The sequence below is a fragment of the Larimichthys crocea genome, chromosome XVIII (assembly GCF_000972845.2).
Source record: "Larimichthys crocea isolate SSNF chromosome XVIII, L_crocea_2.0, whole genome shotgun sequence".
In the NCBI taxonomy this organism is placed as follows: Eukaryota; Metazoa; Chordata; class Actinopteri; family Sciaenidae; genus Larimichthys; species Larimichthys crocea.
This window is the reverse complement of record NC_040028.1, coordinates 4,277,515-4,299,198: the sequence shown is the minus strand read 5'-3', so window position 1 is coordinate 4,299,198 and position 21,684 is coordinate 4,277,515. Positions and strand designations below refer to the sequence as shown.

The following is a 21,684-nucleotide window of genomic DNA, read 5'->3' as shown; positions in this document are numbered from 1 at the left end:
AAGAAATAACGTTAAGACTGGATGATGAACAGACAAAAGTTCTGGAAATAGGTGTCAATTATGCGGGTGGTGGTGAAATCACATCAAAAACACCCCAAATGCTGCTCACCTTCTAGTGATTCAAGGCAGAGCTTGAGCAGGAGTTCATAGTACATAGAGTTAATACTAGGATTGACGTTAAACAGGGCATTTTCTCTCTCTTTTCAAGGCAAGTGAATAAAGGAAAACTCAGTTTGGTCATATTTATAATTGATGAATTCAGCATGATCTGAAACAGATCTTTTGAGAACCAGAGAAATGGCAGAGGATCATGCTTTACAAAATGATGCACTGGTAGTGATATGCGTCAGTGAGGTTTGGGAAGTCGATAAAATAAGTGAGCAAAAGCTTGCAGAACTGAAGGGGGAAAAGAATGTCTTTGACATCAGGATTGACATCACACATGCCATTCTTGGAACACAGTTGCAAGTTGAAAATTGGAACAAAGGTGACAATGACAGCAAAGGCTGACACAGCAGATTTATTTACAAAAGGTACATTCAGAGAAGCATCTAGAAATGTTTCAACCAACCTTGTGGAGTTTCTCAAACAAAAAGTGAACAAGAATTGTGAAAAAAATAAAAATAAATTGCAAAGAAAGTATCCTTGAAAGTTACCCCATTAAGAAATTTGAACAAGAATATAATTTGTCTGGAAAGTCAACCTCGATCAGCAACTGCAAGGGCAATTCAGTTTCCTTTGAGACTTTCATTCACACAACAGCTACAGAAACAGACAAGAAAGCCTAACGAATTGATCATAGATCTCAGAGAAGTGTCATTTACCTCAAACGTATGCGATGCAAGAATTGAATCAACTACATTTTGTTAATGGATTACATTTTAAACAGCGCCTTGCTAGTCCTTTGACCGCTCAATGCACTTAACAGTACGTGACAACATTCACGCACTCATGGCACGGGCTGCCAACCACTCATCAGAAAGAGTAACTAATGCTCCAGGAAACATGAGTGAAACCTGAGGAAGGATATGTTTTTACAATGGATGGATTTCACTACCTATTAATACATAAAAAAAAAATCTTTTCAGTTTCGAGAAGACGTGACAAATGACCAGTACCAAATAACAAAGATCAAATCTTAAGACTGTAATGTAATCAATCAACCAACTTCCCCACCAACTTCCCTGGATGATCTGAAAATGATGATAAATGTTGGGGATGCCTGATAAACTTGACTGCACCGGGTGGTTTGTTACACAGAACCATCTGGAACATGGTTTAGAAAAGGACAGGCACTTTCAAAAAGTACTTGGCAGATGAAAGGATGAAGATTGTAATGTATTCCCATCCATCACTGGCGTATCAACGAGCCATGTAACGTAGTAAAACTCTTTAAGAGGTTATTTGCCTTTCTTTCAGCTAGCAGCATCTATTCTAGCACCACAAAACTGCACCACCCATAGTCCTTTTTCACAGTAGCCATGCCTTGCAATTGTTGTTCCCAGTTGGGCCTTTTTCCACCTGGTACATGGGAGTATGATGCTGTTTTAGGGCTGAGATTGGTTATTGGGAGTAAGAACAGAGTGAACTTTTTATTTGACTATAAATAGAATGTTGTAAGACAATCCCACTTGAACACCGACTCCAAAGTTTTGAGTGAAACAAACAACAACTTGTCTTCAAATGTTTCAGAATTGTGATATGCCATAACTATATAATACTAAATCTAAGTTTACAACATTGTTAGGGTTGTAGGAATGTATGTGTGCATGTTTTTACTTCTGGACAAGAGCTCCTCAGTCTCAGTGAGGCTTTGTGTGGCCGAGTAGTGCTGCTGATGGTTTTGTAACCGAGGTAGAAAAGCCCCTTGTCAGCTCACCTCTGTCATAATCCCCACTGTCTCCATCCTAAAAGGAACCCAATGAGAGTAAATGGGCTTTAGCCTCTGATGACAGACACCTTACATTATCACTGAGGGAAGAAATGATTGGCATGATGATTTAAGGATGATGGGTATGATGACAAACGTTACCTGAACTGAACTCCTATAAAGACTGTTTTGTTTTTTTTATGATTCCAATTTTTTATTGAGTTTTACATTTTACAAGATTAAACTAAGAAAACAGGGAAAAAATAAATAAATAAGGCAAAGTCGAGATAAAAGATGCACAATCTTATTTTGACATATAAAACATAAAAATAACAAATAGAAAATGAAATAAAATAAATACATAACAAGTCCCAGACAGATACATCAGTCCATGCTCAATATGTTAAGCAGTCTATTTACCAGGAAACAACCACTATACTGTTGTTGTCCCATGTGAAATTCACTGACCACAAGTAGACTTCCGGAAAACAGATCCCTGCATAACATCCAGTCCACCTCCACCTTCATTTCCATCCCGTTCCCCGAAAAACAGCCCATTATGATCAATGTATGCAGAAATATTTTAGCTACTCTGTAAAGAATACAGCCTTAAAAACATTCCCCATTTCTCATTATACTCAGTATCATTTGTTATACTATAGGATATTCTTTCAAAAGCAGCTACTTTACTTAACTCTGTGAGCCAGTCTTGAAATACCGGGCCCTCTGCATCTTTCCACTTTTTCATTATCATCTGTTTACCGATCATTGTATTTGTCTGAATCCAGTTGGTTAAGGGTTTCACAATATGTGCCAACAGTTTAGGGTCCACTCTAATGACCTGTGTGATAATTTCATGAACACTTTTCCAAAATGCATAAACACTGCTATTTTATTTTTATTCAAGCTTCACATGTGTTACGTTCGCCTGTATTTTGACAACATAACAGCAGGTGTTCTATAAAAGATTTATAACCTTTGGTCTAAATATTCAATGACTCCTTTCTTGTCTCTTTTTATGGCTTTCCTCATGTCTCCTTATGAGTGATGGGCTCTACATCTGCCAACAGTTTATTTAATAGATTTCCGTATTCCTTTTTTTATTTTTTTTCCCGTGACCTCTTCTCAAGAAGTGGCCAGAACTTAGCTGGAAAAAAGGTGACACAGTCAGTGTTTTAGAATGTGAAAACTGATTTTATGTGTGATGTTTCCCTTAAAGACAAATCTGTTGTCAAAAATATGATAAACAACATTATCAATGAAGGTGATCAGTTTTACTGAGTAGGTGTCAGAGATAAAGATATGAGTTTGGAATGAAACTGGTTATGTGACTCTTGTAATGAATTAATTACACTACCGTGTGTTTGAACAAATCCAGCTCTCATTCCAGAACAGACACACACACTGGCCATAGTTACTCTTAATGGAGACTTAGAGCAGTGTCTCTTTTCTCTGTTGGAGATAGCAAAGAGCAGCCCTTTCACTACTAAATCAAGACATTGTATCCTTGCCCCTGACATTACTGTACTCCTAAGTAACAGGTTGGAACTGTATCAGATGGACAATGGCTGTGATCTCTCTCTCTCTCTCTCTGTCCACACACACACACACACACACACACACACACACACACACACACACACACACACACAGTAAGAGAACTGTAGGTAGCAACAGACATTTGAAAAGAACAAAACAAAGACTTGTGAAACTAAATTAATCATGACCCAGCATGGATGGATTACAGACAAAAACAACAATGATATGGGCGTGATGCTCAACACATGATGTTGTCGGTTATTTCAACAGACAGAGATGTAGATGTAATGTAAGATAATGATGGATGCTTTCAGACAGTAAGTATGAATACAAATGTAAAGAACAAGAACTTTGGTAGTGAAAATAGACACTTTATTTTTTCAGTACAGCTGACTGATACACGGTCAGTTGATATCATATCTTATGCACTGTTTTTTACTGGTGTATATAATGCAGAAGAAATTCTTTGTGGTAAAATATTAGTTGAACTGCAAAGTTCCGTGGAATAAACAATGATTTATAATACTGTGAATTAACAATGACAACTAGAATTGACAATGTATTTGTTAAACAAATTTCAACTTAAACTTTGGAATATTTAAGTTAAATATTCTTGAACATGTGAAATCATTTAAGAACATAGAAAAGGTTTATTTTCAGTCCAGCTAAAAAAAGAAATCACTACATCGGCCAAATTTCTCTATATATATTTTTTAAATATTACATTTTAATATTAACAATTTTCAGCGTTATCAATGTGGAATGGCAAACTGCACATGAGACTAAATAGGCCTTTTTCACAGCAGCCTGGTGCAGCTTTGTGGTGCTAGAATAGATGCTGCTAGCTGAAAGAAAGGCAAATAACCTCTTAAAGAGTTTTACTACAATATATGGTTCATTTGATACGCCCGTGATAGATGGGAATCTTTACAGTCTTCATCCTATCATTTGCCAAGTATTTTTTAAAAATGCCTGTCCTTTTCTAAACCACGTTCCAGATGGTTCTATGTAACAAACCACCCGGTGCAGTCAAGTTCTTCCCCAACATTTATCATCATTTTCAGATCATCCAGGGGAAGTTGGTTGATTGATTACATTACAGTCTTAAGATTTGATCTTTGGTTTTTGGTACTGGTCATTTGTCACGTCTTCTCGAAACTGAAAAGATTTTTTTTTATGTATTAAAAGGTAGTGAAATCCATCCATTGTAAAAACATATCCTTCCTCAGGTTTCACTCATGTTTCCTGGAGCATTAGTTATTGAACCTTAATTCAGTTCCGTGTGTCTGTGTGTCTGTGTGTCTGTGTGTGTCTGTGTCTTTACTTCACTTCTCTCCGCTCTGCTTCCAGGTCCAGCATGCTGCTGTTTAAGTGTGCTAATAACTCACACCCTCCCACACCCCTCTCCTGCAGTTGATGCCACCCCCCCGTTCTCAAATTTATTAAAATATGATTCATCCACCCAAAAGGTGTGGCATATCAAGCTGGATTAAAGAGCATGACTATGACACAGATGTGTCTGGGACAGTTCACAGTCATAGGCAACTCTAAAATTGTTTTATTTTGAAATACGACCTTTAATAGGCACTGAACTAATGCCACCCCCCCGTTCTCAAATTTATTAAAATATGATTCATCCACCCAAAAGGTGTGGCATATCAAGCTGGATTAAAGAGCATGACTATGACACAGATGTGTCTGGGACAGATCACAGTCATAGGCAACTCTAAAATTGTTTTATTTTGAAATACGACCTTTAATAGGCACTGAACTATTACTGTTTCTCATATGGCTACAAATACCATCTTATTTTTTCCATGACCTGCCCTAGTCTGCCTCTGATTGGCTAGTACTTTGTAGGAATGTCAGCGTTAGTCAATACTCAGTGGCGACCAGCAGCTGTACTGAAAACTTGATACATTAATCTATTAATGGATTTTTGAATATATTCAATATATCACCCAGCACTAATACAAATTTTTGATACTTTTGAAACAGATTAGATTAATATCTTGTGTTTGTGTATCTTTATAGACTGTGTACTGCAGGTAAGACTGCAGTCTTGCTACAGCTTAATACTGTGATTCCTTAGTTAAGTCCTTGCCTTAACTAAAGACTTGAATTGACATAACCTGTGACATGATGTGACATGTCATGACTTGACTTGCCAAAGAAAACATTAATGGGGACTTGATTAAGACTTGTAACATGTCAGCTTAATACACTGTTCCAAGTTCCTCATGTGACTTAACACTAAAAGGATGTGTTTACACTCTAGAAAGAATTATCTACAGTACTAATGAAGCGTGAATGCATGAAGTGAGATTTCTTCCACTGGGTTTATAATAGATGTTAGATGGACATGGCTAAGCTTGTTCTTTCTCATGAAATGAATCCTCATTTTTCTGTTATTTAAACAAAGAACTCAGGAGTCTGTACTCTACTGATGAGTGCTCTATAAGCAGCTTAATTTCCTTATTTTGGATTTTTATGCCTGTGACACCACAGACATTTAAATGGCAACTCAATTTCTGCAAGTAATAATTAATGATATTATATAATTAATAAGAAAAAATAATGTCTACTATACATGTTGTGATTTTCATAGTTCATTCAACAGGTATTTCTAATGGCATTTAATTTTTCTATAGCATCAAATTATGGAATAGCAGAACCATGATGTGAGGAGAAGGCTATCTGACATGAACCGATTTTTAAACCAAATAAGCTGATCATTTAAGAGAGGAATGTATGCAGCCATAACAGACTTTGAAACTGGTGTATCTCTGTTCCTCCATCCTCAGGGTACCTTCAGACTGTTTTTATTTTCCGCATTCATGGTGTCATGGTAACTCCAACTTGATAATGACACACGTCCTGATGGGATAGTGCAGTAGCCTGAGGAAATGAATGAGTACATACTATTCAAGAGGTCACCATGTGTTTGTACCGCAGCTAGTACACAGGAATGCAGAACGCAAACGAGAAAAAGTTCCTTATAATTACCTCTGTCACACACTGCCACAACTAATCAACTCACATCAGTCAACAGGCAGCTAGGTGAATTTTCCCAGGCTTCTTAAGATACAACACTGAATTGAACTAAGTGCAAACCACTGACCCTGCAATAGGTAATACCATATGATTACTATTTTTAGCCATATATCAGATCAGTGGGTGAAAATTAGGTCAGTCAAGCCCCTATCTGGACTGAAAGATTTCAACAACTTTTGAATAGATTTCCATGACATTTGCCATAAAATATTCATGGTCCTCAGAGGATGAATTCTACTGACTTTAAATATCCTCTGAACTTTGCTCTAGAGCCACCATGAGGTTGGCAGTACAAGTATTGTGCTGATGATGACAGCCATTGTTACTACCCAGCTATTACCTGATTATTTCTTTTGGTAACTACATGGTATTACTTCATTATTGCATCTTTATTATCAAACTATTATTGCTGTGTTATCACCAAGTTGTAATGTAAAGTGTTACCCTGACTTTTAATGAAGATTTTTGTTGGTTGTTGCTTGGAAAGAAAGCATGGACAACAAAGCAAGGCTTGTCACAGTTTGGACAAACAAGTTTGGAGATTTAAAGGTTACATTTTTGGAATTTGTTCTGACCGTACTCAAATGACTGTATTCTTGGTTTTAAGAGGAGCTTCTTGGTTCACTGATGAGCCAAGTGGGCCTGCAGTTAAGTAAAAACCCTTGTATGTTCAGTCAATGCCAGACTTCTGGATTCGGAGAATTAAAGCGCTCAAGGAAGTTCAGTGAACCTCAGGCAGAGATTATTGTGTCCCTCTCCCTCCTGACTCTCTACTGGTTGTAACTTAGCATCCATGCATCCACCATGTGATATTTGTGTCTTCACACAGGCCTGTGGAGGCCTAGACTCATATCTGCATGACATTCCATATCGTGCATGGATCACTTACTTGTGAGGCTGCTGAGTAGAATTAACCCTGAGGGCACCCTTAGGTCCTAGCTGACAAAAATGCCACATTGCTGTTAAAGTGTCAGGACAAGTATCAACTGAAACTGTTCACAGTTGAGTACAAATGAAAATAAAAGGCTAACCTGGCTGGAAGGAATAATAGAGGCAACACGTTTTGTTCCACATGTTTTATACTTGAAATGAAAAAAATAAAATTATAAATCCCGTAGAAGTTTTCAATTTCAAGAAATATTTTGTACTGACAACCTCTCTTACTCCAGTGGCCGGGTTTTGGTTTCTTTAACTCTTTAACTACGTTCTAAGTCAAAGGACCAGTGTGTAGGATTTAGAGGCATCTAGTGGCCAAGTTGCAGACTGCAACAAACTAAATACCCCTTGGCTCACTCTGCACTTCCAAGAGTATAAATCAGGAAGGCCTTATGATCCCCTGTGAAGCTTTTGGGACCCGGTGGTTGAAATTCGTTGGTTAATTACGGTCTGTTGGTATTAAATGTTCATTGTACGAAAATTCTTATTTTAAAGGGGAAAATTTTGCCATTTTGCCGAATTCCCAGCTCAGCAAAATTTTTCTCATTTTTTAGCATTGCCTACACAATTTCAAAAGCAAGGACAATCCTGTCTAACAGGACTTTTCTGTGTTTTGACTGGTTCTCTTGTCAAAGTTGATCAACAGGTAAATCCTGAATATTAGTCACTGTGACTAATTGGCTCTGAAGTTATGTTAAGTGATCTGCAGTGTGACTCAACCTGAATGTGTCCCAGAAAAGGACAGATTATTTTTTTAACAAGCAGAGGTTTCTGTTTCTGTGCTGTTACTTTTTATTGCTGCTCGAGCCAAAAGCAGGTGAACAAGATGAGCTTCGAGCCACTGCACTCCTGAACTCCACTGCCATAGAAAATGAAGTGATTTACGCCTGTCGATGGAGTGGGAGCAGAGCAGCAGGAGCAAGTTAATTCCCTTAGCAATTGCTACAACAGAAGCAACAATATATTTGGGCTCATTTTCATGTCAAACAGTATAAAATACAGCTGAGTGTTCTATGTGAGTCAACAAGTCATTGCAATAGTCACCAGTGTTTTCCTCTTTATACCAGCATTAGTCCAGGTATTTTCCCCAACTATAGAATGTACTTCTAGGTTTTACCTTGTCCAAGCCACTTCCCTGAAATGCAATTTATGAAATGTGCGTGTGTTCTTGTAATCAACATAATACACACATACGAACACACACACACACACATACCTGGATCATTAGTCACTGGTGGTCGTATTATGTGAAGTCCAAGTTTGGTTGGTTTGACTCTTTGATGTGGCTGTAGTGTCTACGTGTAAATAAAGCTGAGCTTTCACTCCTAGACACCACTTCTCTTGCCCATCTTCCACTTGTGGTTCTGTGTGTGTCTGTAGAAATGTGCAAGGAACAAGCAGAACAACTGCAGTGCTCTCCTGAGTTCAGTCATAACAGCCTTCATGACAGCAGAAATTGGGCCTAAGGTCAACTTATTTTAATGGAATTGCAGCGATTCGCGGGTTTGCTATCTAGTCAAAGCCTTCCTTTTATCTAAGAATTAGATAGATCTTTTTCACAGCAGCCATTTTGACATGAAATAGTAGGGTCAGCACAGGTGTTACCAATGATGCTGATGAAGGTTCCATTTATTGCAGCAAAGACTTTGCAGTGAGCCGACGTGCACCACAGCAGCACCCTGACCTATTTCTCAAGAAAGCAAAGTTTCATCTTGTCATTGTCTATTGTGATCTGGAATTAATTTGAACAGAACTCACAGCAATTGATAGTATAAAGGATGGACGTCATATCAGTGCCATCACCCACAGATTTCTGAAGAGCGGTTGTGAAACTCAGTGTGGTGGCGCTGTCCATTGCCATCTTGGGTCATCGTTGGACCTGAGGCGGGCTGAATGAAGCCTGGGGGCTCAAACAAGTTATCTGTAATGGCACCCAGCTGTCAATAAAAGCAGCCAAGCTGTTAGTTATGCGTAACTTTAAGACTTCAATCAAAAAAACAGCACAGTTGTCATGAGCAGAGAAATTAGCTATAGAGACAAAAACAGTTTTTTTGTACCAGGTTGTAAACATTTTTATTTTTGCTGTGAAGTTGGACATTATAACATGGGGACTTATGGAGACTGATTTGTTTTGGAGCCAGCCTCAAGTGGACAATCGAGGGACTGCAGTTCTTGGCACTTCTACATAGACACCAAGGTTGCTGCTTGATAACAGTACATTCAGTGTCAGCTGCACTAACATAGTTAATAAGCATCACTTTTAATTACACCGTAGAACTAGTTGACCAGTAATACAAAAAAGTTCAAATGTGACCAGCTTGTGGTCTGAGAGTGGCCTTGTAATCCTTCCTTCATAACGAGGACCCTCTCTCACCCCTCCAAACACACACAAACAGAAAATGGTCTTTGAGTCAGGGCCAGAGTTGGAAAGCAGAGCAGCTGAGAAAGCGGCTGGTTGCCCAGAGTGATTACCATGGAGAAAAGACCCACCCACCATCCCGCTTTGCTCAGATAACAGGCCCGTTGTTGGACGTAGAACCCAAACAAAGACGACCCTGTCCCTCTCCTCTTACTCACCCTACTCTCTGTATCTGTATCCAAGCTTTGATTTCCTCTGTGGTCAGCCAACAGGTATCTCAAACCCAAAGATACCTGAACCACTCCCTGTGTCTCTCCTTCTATCCATCCCTCCATCCTCAGTCCCTCTCCTCCCTGTACTTCCTACACAATCCCACAGACACAAAACTGGCTGATTAGGGAAACTTTATATGGTGGGAGTAGTCTGATCAAAGAGAAATTGGTTTGTCCAAAAACCCGGGAGGAAAAAAGTCACGACTTTGTTGAACTGCCAGGGAAAATATATTCTTACATCTCGAGACTTAATTTTGAGTTTGTTTGTTGGTAGCACTAGCGCCATTGAAACCTCCAACCAGGAACACAGGGAACTCTTGATTCAGGGCAACGCCTTGTTTCAGGGTTGTCCGGTTCACTCTTTAAACTGTGCTGACAGATAAAGGAAGTGTTTGTCTTTAAAGCCTCTGTAGGCAGATGTAGTCATACATTTTTACCTTTTTGTGAGCAATACTTGTGTAAACCAAGCCAGTGAAATGACATTTAGCGTTTAACTCTTTTCTTTGTCTCACTTTGTCAGGATGGCGTTATCTCTGTGAAGGACATCGACCTGGTGATGTCAGAGGGGCTAGGAATGCGTTACGCCTTCATAGGTCCCATGGAAACGATGCACCTCAATGCGCCAGAAGGTAATGTTTTGCTCTCATGGGCAACCCAACATACCTCTTTTGTTTTGGGCAATTTTTACTTTATTTGAGTGACAGAAAGGTCCAGTGTAAAGCTACATGTTAAGATAGGGTGCATTATAGAAGAGGCTCAATGGTTTTTAATGCAGTTGATCGGTTTTGGTTGCTTTTTTTATCAACACCAACAAGACCAATTACAAGTCAAACTAAGTATTCAGGTTTTCTAATGTAACATTCAGGTACAATAAAAATCCCACAGATCGAGGGGACAGATACCTTTGTATAAAAGCGATAAGATTTATATAGTGGACTTACCAAAGTCAACTCATACCAAAGTCAGCCTAGAAAATATTGTGACGACAGTATTGACAGTAATTCACGATGAGTTTTCTCTCACCTTGGATGTATAAAAAATGTGAGAGCCAACAGTGACATAGCTCACATGTCTCAGCACAGCATACATGTACTGTACCATACTGTCTGTGTCAGAGAGAGAGTGAGAGTGAAACCTCGGGGAGATGGAGAATATCAGAGGGGAGTGTGAAACCCAGAGAGTAACCCTGACTGTGTACACACACAAAAAGGACGCTTTGGCAGAACAAAGCAGTCTTTTGATGGGTAGCAATGAATGCACTCCCTCACACCAGTAATCCAAAACTCACAGAGCCCACATCACGGCCTTCAAACCAGTTGCCAGCTCTACCTGTAGTTACAGTGCTGCAGCTTTCTACTGATTTCTTTTTTTTCTGCTCAGGAAACAGTAGTATTATCATGTTCTCAAAAGATTGCTAAGACCTACTCCTGTTGTGACTTCCCCTCCTTAAATCATTCCAATCAGATACCAGAGCACTCAGCCTCACTGTCTGTCTCTGCCTCTCTTTCTATTCTGTCTGAATGACTTTTTTTGCTTTTGTAAAACATGTAGCTGTACAGAAGACGATTATCCTTTTAAAGGAATAACCACTGAAAACCTACTGCCTTGTGGTCTTGAAGGACGCTCGCTGCTTAACACTCGCTCCTAACCTGCTTGGATTCACAACAGCTACAATGAATTCAAAATGATGACCCAGTTTCAAGGCGTAAAAGGCATCAATATGTCTACAGAAACACTGTCACAGTATGATTCACTTCTCTGCTCTCAAACTGGATTCCAAACAGCTATAATTATCTCAGTTAGCTGTTTGTGTTTGTCATTTGCAGCTAAGAGAAGCAAAAGTTGTTGCATAAGACTAGTGCTATAGCGAACATACTGAGCAAGCAGGTGAACAGCAGAGTAGTGGCTTGTGAATAGAGAAGTTTCCATTGACATTTCTTGTCAATCCTTTCTTTGCAATCAAACTGGGTGACATATGGAAACCATTGTAGCCACTGTAGCTGATTACAGCTGCTTTTCCCTGATAAAGAACTCCTCTATGAAAACTTTTCCACTTTTAGCCACTTTTCAAGGCTAAGGAGTAACTCAAATAATAGGTGGACTGTACCTTTTAAAAGCTATTTAAAAACCATTTACCAACAATCATGGGTCCGATTACATTCATTCATTCTATCATTGCCACATTCACATTGAGACATATACAACTTGGAATGTTAATAAACGATTGAGAGCTGGAAGGGTGTGAACTTTTTTTGGTTGTGGTGTGACAGAAAAGAACTAGTAAGACCATAAACTAGTAAGACCATCACCATGCGTTTTGAAAATCAAGGGTTGATTTCTCGTTCAATCCAATGCAGCACAAAACAAACAGGTAAAATATTTGTTCTTCCAGAAATGAAATTAAGTTTTCAAAATCTGCATCCTCTGCAGAAGTCTTCAGTGAACATGCAGTTGTAGGAAGCTTTTGGGAAGCTTGCCATTTATGTGAATTTTGCACTATGTGAAATAAAAATGTAACTTGACCCTTGATTTTGATCCATGGAATACAAAAATTTAAGTCAGACAATGGCAGCAAAAGACGAATTATAACACTTATATAATCTTCCCACACAAAGTCTGTGTTTGGTTGAAGGTAGATGGTACTTATCACACTGCTATGTCATATATAGTACAGTAAAGTGTGTCCCACAAGGGTTTCATGTAAACATTCAAAGTTCATCTTCAGGATGAAATGTGAGGTAGTGAATGGATTTTGATGTTTTAATATTCAGTTTTCTAGCTATGTCGTTGTTGCATATTTGATCCTAAACCTTTGTCTGAATATCAACATTAAAATGAAGAGCTGTGTTTGTTTGATTGAATTGAAATGTTTTCACTTTTAAATCTTTGTGTGAAACTTCATTTCAGTGTGATAGAACTATTTAAAATGGACACCTTCTGACCTGCTTTAATTAAAGAGCTGGTGTGAAGTAGTTTGGGGACGTCTTTCTTTTTTTTCCCCCCCCACATTGCTCCACACCGGCTTTATATTGCTTCTAAGATCTCGTCCTCACCTGCTGCGTTTCTTATCACAGGAATGTCAACAAACCATGCTGGCTTTCTTTATGATATATTTTATGGTCATTGTTGTTATTCACAGATCATAAAGCTGTGTGTTGCCATTTTTCTACATCCAAGTTAAGGGGCATAATCGTGTGTTTGATCCGCAAACGTTTGTTTTTGTGCTGAAGAATTAATCTAAAGGTGTAGCAAGTAATCAACTACCAATAGCCCAGCCTGCTTCATTCATTTATTAAAGAAGAGCAGAAGAATGTTTTTACATTAATTGTTACATTGAGTGAACAACAAGGCTCCAACAGCAGAATCAAGAGCTCATTGAGTACACGGCCCTCATTTATTAATCTTTAACGGGTTATTTAGGTAGCGCATGAATCATTCATCAGCCAAAGTGTCTGTTGCCTACATCACAAATGAATCATTAAAGATGAATCAATAAAGGTAATGACAGAAGAACCCAAGGAATCACACTTAAGAGCTAAACTAAGACAAACCACCTCACAGAAGGATCTGAGAGTTATTTATGAGGCACTCTCAGCAAGGAGGAGTTCTCATTTCAAAGTGACTTGACGTCATGTTTTTGTCACGTACAAGAACCACAAGACTGAAATAATTAATTAATTCACTTATCTTGTGGTTCTCCGTGGAGCCAAGTTCAAAAAACTGAGACTAATCTAAATATTAACCACAGATTTTTGGAAAGGTAGCTCACACAACAAAACTGTGAAAAAATACATTTTTGTTTTGTGTCCGTTGACAGTCAAACGTGCAGTCTAGTGCTTCATCTCACAGATGTTATCCACTGCACTGTTTCTTATTTAATAATTATTCACTTGATATGCAAACTATCTATAGAAGCTTTGAGATACAACAAGTGCAGTCACAGCATTTTCAAGTTGTCAGTTTAGTGCAAGACTGCATTTGTACATGAGTTCTGTGGATGTACACAGAGGAGGGTCCTGTCCTATCGGTAACCATAGGTCACAGAGGCTTGCAGTGGATTTAACGTCCACACCTCCCTAAACATGTTTTACAGCCCTGCGTGTCCTCTATTTAACCATTTTCTGTCAGGTGGTGCGTTTTGAAGCGGAAAAACGACTTTGCTGTATCCAAACAAGAGATACTCTGAAACACACCTGACCTGCAAGTGTACAGTAGTTACAGCACATAACTAACATGAAGTTTGAATGCCGTTATCATTTTTGAAGGGCTTTTCAGATTTTCAGTGTTCGTCCTGAGCAACGTGACAGTGTTTTCCTGGCTTTCCCCCTCTGATCACTTGTCCTTCCACAGGTTTGGAAGACTATATGAAACGGTATGGACAGGGCTTTATGAGGGTCATGAACTCCTTTGGGCCTGTACCAGACTTCTTCAGTGAGGGAGCAAAGAGCATCATTAATGTAAGTGTAATGGTAGCAAAAGAGACCATACATGTTCACTAATGGTAACTAGCAATGTACTGTATAAATGTAAAATGTGTTTTCATTGATCCACATCAAAGACGTTTAATCAATACAGATGCAGCCTGTTTTATGATTTCTTCTCACTGATTCAGTCGGATGAAGAGACTGTTTGTTGATGGTGTCTTTAGTTCTGCATGACTGAAAGTCAAGAGGTCCTTCTCCACCGGTGCTAAGTAGGCATTACTTAGTCACATGCTATCACAGTGTGGTAAAATGTTAGCCACAGAAGGTCATCATGTGAGGACACCCTGAGCCAGCGCAATAAATAGTTTAAGGTAGACGAGCTTAGAGAGCAGTAGTAGTCAGTCTTGTTTTTTTAGTGTTTTTCACTCCGCTTCTAAACAGATAGTTTGGAGTTGTTAAGAAGTAGGATATTTCATTTAAATATTGCCTTTTCAAGTTGACTAAACCAGTTGTATTTATGCAACATCCTGATTCTTATTCAACACATTTACACATTTTCTACTGTGTGACTAAAGGTACCAAGGTAACGATCCCAGTACATTAACTTTAGCCATCCTAAGTTTTAAAACCTCAAAGACTGACTCTACCAAAACCCGAGAGGTGGCAGGTTGTTGAAGGTTGTTGCAGTTTCTTGCCTGCTCCTTCATAGAGGACAGCAGCTGTAGTCGGCCTGGATTTGCAAACAGTTCTAACAGATTCTAACAACAGACCACAGGAAAAAATTATGAAATCTTTCAATAAACTTCTCAAACCATTACTGTACTCTACATCCACATGCAATATTGCCTTTAGCTCTAACCTCAGTTAGAACAGTTCTATTCAATTTTGCAGATTCGTCCCAGTTAGGCTCATTTCTCTGTGTCACAGATTGCTCTACTATTTGCATTTTGGGTGCTGCAGACAGACATGGTGTCTTAATTACACACACTACTGTCAGCCTCTTCATTTTATCTGCCAACAAAGAGTTTCACCAAGAGAGGGAAACATACTAAGATTGACACTATCCCCCCCATCCCATTTCCATTTTGACTCCTACTGTAAAGGCATCCCAACCAACCAGTTCTAAGGAGAACCCTCAGCAGCTTTACTACCCACATGTTTAATGGACTATGTGACCAATCCAAGAATCAAACCTTAGGTCTCCACATATGCCACATGTTAGAGCTCGCTCATACCCAAACACAAAACGTGTTGAAAGGATAGGTTTACAATCCAAACTCCAATATGGCCATCAGAGGGTGGTCCCACCACCTGAAAAGCCTTCAAAACTTTGCTCTAAACATCTGCTTTTTCTCACGTATGTTTCCTGCCATCATGTCTGCAGGAGATGTGTGAGCTGATTCCCAGCAACCGGGAGCATCTGTCAGCCAGGATAGAGAGGAGGGACCGGCTCCTCAGGGGTCTGGCCAAGCTGAAGAAGGATTCTGACTGCTGACAGAGAATGGCAATCTTAAAACATTTCATTATAATTAGTATGATCATGATTACATGTCAAATAATAAATATGATGATGAGGAATGCTGAAAAATTCTGTCATTTTCTCTGTGATAATGAATATATGTGCTCTTAAAGTGCCTTTTTGGATAGTTACAGAACTACCAACATTACAAAATATTACGTTTCCAAACATTTTTTTCAAATCTGCAGTATATTTTGTCTTTTGTCTGTAACTTAATCTCAAGATTGTGTACACCGCACACGTAATTGAAAGGTTGAATTCAAAAGGTGCTACATTCCACCTAATGGTCTCATGTGAAATATGGCTGTATGGAAATGATCTTTTGATCAATAAAAGTGATGGAATCATAAATTTGTTGTTTTTACATTCACTCAATACGACATGTTTGATTCTAGTCATGATAAAGCAAAATATAAACTATGAAATCAAATATTAGATATGTCCGGATGAGAACTGGAGTGGCCTCAGGTCCATCCAGCAAAACAAATTGATGATGTGTGTAGCACTGAGTCGTGACTGCTAAGGTCCAGGATCCCAGGAAACAATGAATGGAAACATGTCACGAGTGTTTCTCCTGTGACATTTCTGCTGGGCTCGTGTTGCAGATTTCATTTCACAGTGAATTCAGGTCTATCACATGTTTCAAGCCGCACTGAAAAAAAGTCGACTACAGACAAGTGAATGTGATATATTGTTGTATAATGGAGTAGCTTGTTTCCCGGTGTCTGCGTGGATTCTCTGCAGGTGCTCCCCATTTCCTCCTACAGTCCAAAACATGCAGCTTAACTGGTGACTCTAAAGTGTCTATTGTCTCAATGGTCGTTTGTCCAAGGATAAGTGCTGATGGAAAATGGTTGGTAGCTCAAATATCTTGTAATCAAGACATCAACTAGAAATGACCAACTTGGTTAAAAGCAACCTGACACTGAATTTCATGGAGAAAGGAGCTAAGTGCTCGAAAGATCCTTTCACAGCGGCCATTTTGTTATATATATATATATATATAATATAACAACTATATATTATATGTTATATATGATATAACAACTCCACCTGACCTTATGTGAATTAGTTAGATTGTTTATCCTGTTGACTAGAATCATGATTCAATTATAAACCTAGTCTTGGTCATTTCAGTGTCCTTTAACTAAATGAAAAAAATGACTCCACCACTGAGATGTTACTTTTTCTTATAATCATACAACTGAAACGTCTTTCTGCTATGAATTATTGAAGTAACTGTGAAATTATAAAAGAGAGAGAGCGACTAAGTGGGACAGCTGTTTACAGTCAGTCTTGCTCCTATTGGCTGGCCCCTCCCTTCCGGTGTCCAGGAGGCATGATGTAAAAGCCGCAGGTGTGTCTCCGCCACAGAGCGCTTAAAGACGGGACCAGCTCAATCTGACGCTGCTGGGGAGCGGGGAGCAACTTTCTTTAGAGCACAGAAGGAGACGAAGAAGAAGGAAAAAGTAGAAAGGATTAATTGTTTTTGTTTTTTTACCTTCATGGAAAATAACTGAAATATTTTGGCTCCGCTCTACAGAGACAGGTGAGTTCTTGGAGTTGTAAATTTAGATTTGAACTCAATGCTCTTTGACCTGATTACTTCTACGGATGAACATCTACCACTACCTCTAACAATATAATAATGTAGTAATGTAACTAACAATAACAATGTAATGTCGGCATCTCCTTCAATAAATATTTAGAGTAATTTGTGTAATAAATATCTCATTATTGAATTACATAAAATGTGTAGTAGTGTGTAAATCTCATTTTGCGATTTAATCCGACCTACCATAGGTTATCACCTTTATTTCTTACTGCTTTAACTTTTTCACTTACTCTGTACATTTAAAATGTCCCTGACATGTACATGTACACGTAGTTTTGAAAAGTACTGCGATTTTAATTGTTTCATAGATTTCCGTGCTAATAATGAACTTCGCCTTGTACTTAAAGAAGATGTTATTAAGTTTTCCATGTCGACGGTATCATTTTCTATCATCATCTATGTTTTATCAATAAGTCTTACAGTTTGTTTGTTAAAGTTTGTTGCCCTGACCCTTTTTGACTTTCTAGTACCAACTCTGTCGTAGATCAGGACCTCTGTGTCCAAGGTTTAGGTCTATTTTTCATCCCTGCTATTGAAAGTGCCACCCATGAATCATGTCTGATTTGCCAAAAATGTTGTACTCTCACCTATACATAGCTAAAAACATAAAGTATGATAAGACATTCTACTTAGAAATTAATTACAGGCCAACAATAATGCAACTCTGTACCTTCAAACAGTTAAGTGGTCTGAATCAGGCCTTAGACGTTCTTTGAGGAAGCTTCGACAAGCTGAATTTGTGTTTCCTTGTTTTTAACCTTTTGCTGAATTTCTGCTTTCTACAGATTGTTTGAGCTCCCAGAGTCCTCTTTGCCACAATGAGTTGGGGGGCACTCTATGCCCAGCTAGGCGGTGTCAACAAACACTCCACCAGTCTTGGAAAGATCTGGCTTTCTGTCCTTTTCATCTTTCGCATCACCATTCTGGTTTTGGCTGCCGAGAGCGTCTGGGGAGATGAGCAGTCAGACTTCACATGCAACACACAGCAGCCCGGCTGCAAAAATGTCTGCTATGACCACTTCTTTCCTGTTTCACACATTCGCTTGTGGTGCCTGCAGCTAATTTTTGTATCGACGCCAGCCCTGCTGGTGGCCATGCACGTTGCCTACAGAAAACGTGGGGATAAGAGGACCATGCTGGCTTCCAACGGCTCAGATAAGATGACAGATAGCGAGCTGGAGACACTGAAGAGGAGGCGTCTGCCAATCACAGGCCCACTGTGGTGGACCTACACCTGCAGCTTGTTCTTCCGACTCATCTTTGAGGGTGGTTTCATGTACGCGCTGTATTTTGTCTACGACGGTTTCCAGATGCCCCGGTTAGTGAAGTGCGAGCAGTGGCCTTGCCCCAACAAGGTGGACTGCTTCATCTCCAGGCCAACAGAGAAGACCGTCTTCACCATCTTCATGGTGTCCTCATCAGCCATCTGCATGGTGCTGAATGTGGCCGAGCTGTGCTACCTCATCGTCAAGGCGCTCATGAGGTGCTCGAGCAGGTCAAACGCAAGGAAACACAATTACACCAACACAGACAGTGTGGCACGGGATAATGCCCTGCTGCAGAACAAGAAGAACGAGATGTTGTTGTCTTCCTCCACAGATGGGTCCAGCAACAAGACCATGTGTTGAAGGACAGCCATGAGTGGTGGATGAGTACCACAAAAAAAGAAAAACATAACTGTAAATCCAACCACCCACAATGGTGATAGTGTCTACAGTTTGGTTATCAGGATCTAAATGTGGGTACTCACCAGAGATGTCTCATGGGATGGCGAAACAGCTTCTGAAGCAGATTTTGAGACTGTGGGAACTTCAAATTAACAGATATTAGTTTAATTAGACAGCAACATGTGTTGGGCTGATCTTCCTCCTACAATAATTTGTAGGAAATCACACTATAATTTGTATATTTGCTCTGTTTTTCCACAAACTGTCGTAATTCGAACACCAAAGGCAGTCAAATGTTCTTCCCTGTTGCTAAATCAAAAATTATTGGTTTACAGTATATATTGTAAATTAGTATTATGTTAAATCAAGAAGAATTCCGACCAGTGGGTCTTACTTTGACGGCCTGTTTGTGTGCTGGGAACAAAATGCCGACAGGTAGGACTTAAACACAATAATATCGTTGTGGATCATCCACATTATCACAAGTGTCACCTTACTTTTCTTACAGTGGATGTTTGATAGCGTACGATGGCGGTTTTATTTATTGTTCGCAGTTTGAAGTTGCATCAAGGTGCCGTAAATTCCTCGAGTGAGCAGCCAGATTTTGAACCAGAGAAGAATGAGTGTACGCTGACATCTAGTGGTTCACAGTGGAACCTTTTAAGAGCACAAACACCATCCCTCCAAGCTTGAATGATTTGTTTAGTGTTAAAGAAGAGGAAGTGAAACAGATGAAGTCATGAAAAGTGAAGCAGCAAAAAAAGGTCCAAGTGCCTTTGTGATTATGTTTTAGTGTCTAGTTTACAAGATTCAATTGATTGATGTTTAAAATAACTGATAAGAGCAGATGAGTTTTTATGATCCTGTTGTGTTGAATCAATCGACCGTAGCATGAAGTTTGAAAATTTATAGTTAAATGACTTCCGATGAATAATGTTAGTTTTAGTTTTTGTGTTGATAATTGCTGAGAGTGTTGCACAGAATAATATTACGCTGATAAAGAATTTCTATAACACGGTGAAGTCTGATCACACCGCATTAGTTTCGTAGATTTGATGCTCTTTGCTGTTCGATCAAATTCAGAATGCCTCTTTTCTTTTACTTGAACTGGAAGTATTTGCTTCGTTACATGAGTTTAACACTGTGTTGTATGTTTTCACACATTCTGTACTGTACAAGATGTTTTATGTTCTTCAGTCAGCGAGTGCTAGAAATCTCCACGACAGATCATATTGCATAGATGTTAATTATTTGCTCTGAAGTGAAGCTGCAGGGTTGATCTGGAGTTCTTAAAAAGATGCAAAAACAAATGACACAGAAATATGAATTCAGAAATACTAAGCAGTGTTAAAACATGCAGAACGCTGTCAGGCTTGTAGTGATTTCAGAGACAAGTTTATGAATAACTGACTCAATATTTTTTGCATTTTTGTCACATTTGTTTTTGCCTCCTGGTGAAGTTGTGAGTTGAAGTGTTTATTTTAAAAAGCAGATATCAAATTAGACTACTTAAGACTACTTAAAAAAATGTATGGATTGCTCCTAAAGGCTCATTATCATTGGTATTGACAGAATATTCAAGTGTCTTCTTCACTGTTACCGTTCTGATCATCCAAAAGTTGTCCTGTTCATCCCAGACCTGCTCCTCCTGTATCACTTAGACGTGCGGTGTTGTTGTTGCAGTGTGTACTGACCCCAGCTGGTTGTATCAGCTTTCAGCATGTGCCTTCTTTTAGCCACCGCACTAATCACCTCTCGCCCTTTTAATGCGAAGAACTACGGCCGATGTCAAAGTGAAAATGTCTTTGTCCTCCCACCATCCAGGAATAGCTGAGAAGGATTAGTCACATCTCTGTTGTTAAAAAAAAATCCTGTTATGTGATTGGGTTATTAGAGATGACTGGAACGAAGACGAGTTGGACAATCAGTTAGATGTTTCAGTTGCAACATCATAAAAAGACAAACTGGATGAGTCATATATTCATTTTAGACAACTGGTGGAGTTATGTGGAGTTACAGCATGAAGGGTGATGTTTTTTACCCAATATCCAAAAAATGCCAAGTCATGCATTGTCACAGACAAAGCACACTGCAGATTTTAAAAAACAAACAAACAAATATTTATGATTTGTTTGTTTTGTATGTCTGCTCTGCATGACCTTTGACCTCCTGCTTTCTCTAACAGCCAAATTACTTTTTTTTTTGTGATAGCGACAATATGTAATGGACAAATGTTTTTAAGGGACGAATGCGCTCATTGAAGTCCCAGGATGTTATTAACATTTTTTCTATTCAGAGTTCTTCTACAACCTGCTTTTAGCAGCGAACACTGTACTAATGAACAAACAGCTGTGTAAGAAATGAAGACATCCAATGTTTGTGATTGTGTTTTGTACTTTTCAGTTTTTATTACACTCGCACTTTGATCC

The 21,684-nt window shown here is 39.0% G+C and overlaps 2 protein-coding genes across 3 annotated transcripts in view; both read left to right on the top strand.

The window, feature by feature from the left end:
- Positions 1 to 16,324, top strand: part of cryl1 (crystallin, lambda 1) — a 28,897-nt gene extending 12,573 nt beyond the window's left edge. The window contains exons 7-9 of one of the 2 annotated variants that reach the window (XM_010750599.3): positions 10,551 to 10,659; positions 14,381 to 14,487; positions 15,839 to 16,324. In XM_010750599.3, the coding sequence (XP_010748901.2) occupies positions 10,551 to 10,659; positions 14,381 to 14,487; positions 15,839 to 15,949 (327 nt within the window). In that variant the 3' untranslated portion in view covers positions 15,950 to 16,324. The remainder of the gene's footprint in view (positions 1 to 10,550; positions 10,660 to 14,380; positions 14,488 to 15,838) is intronic. The other variant, XM_027291273.1, reaches the window with a different exon arrangement.
- A 1,034-nt stretch (positions 16,325 to 17,358) lies between these two features.
- Positions 17,359 to 21,684, top strand: gjb8 (gap junction protein beta 8). Its single transcript, XM_010750595.3, has 2 exons — positions 17,359 to 17,522; positions 18,374 to 21,684. The coding sequence occupies exon 2, from the start codon at positions 18,407 to 18,409 to the stop codon at positions 19,214 to 19,216; it is 810 nt and encodes a 269-aa protein (XP_010748897.2). The 5' UTR covers positions 17,359 to 17,522; positions 18,374 to 18,406; the 3' UTR covers positions 19,217 to 21,684.

What these genes read in the sequence shown, in the direction of transcription:
- gjb8 (XM_010750595.3), top strand. Translation starts at nt 18,407, where the DNA reads ATGAGTTGGGGGGCACTCTATGCCCAGCTAGGCGGTGTCAACAAACAC.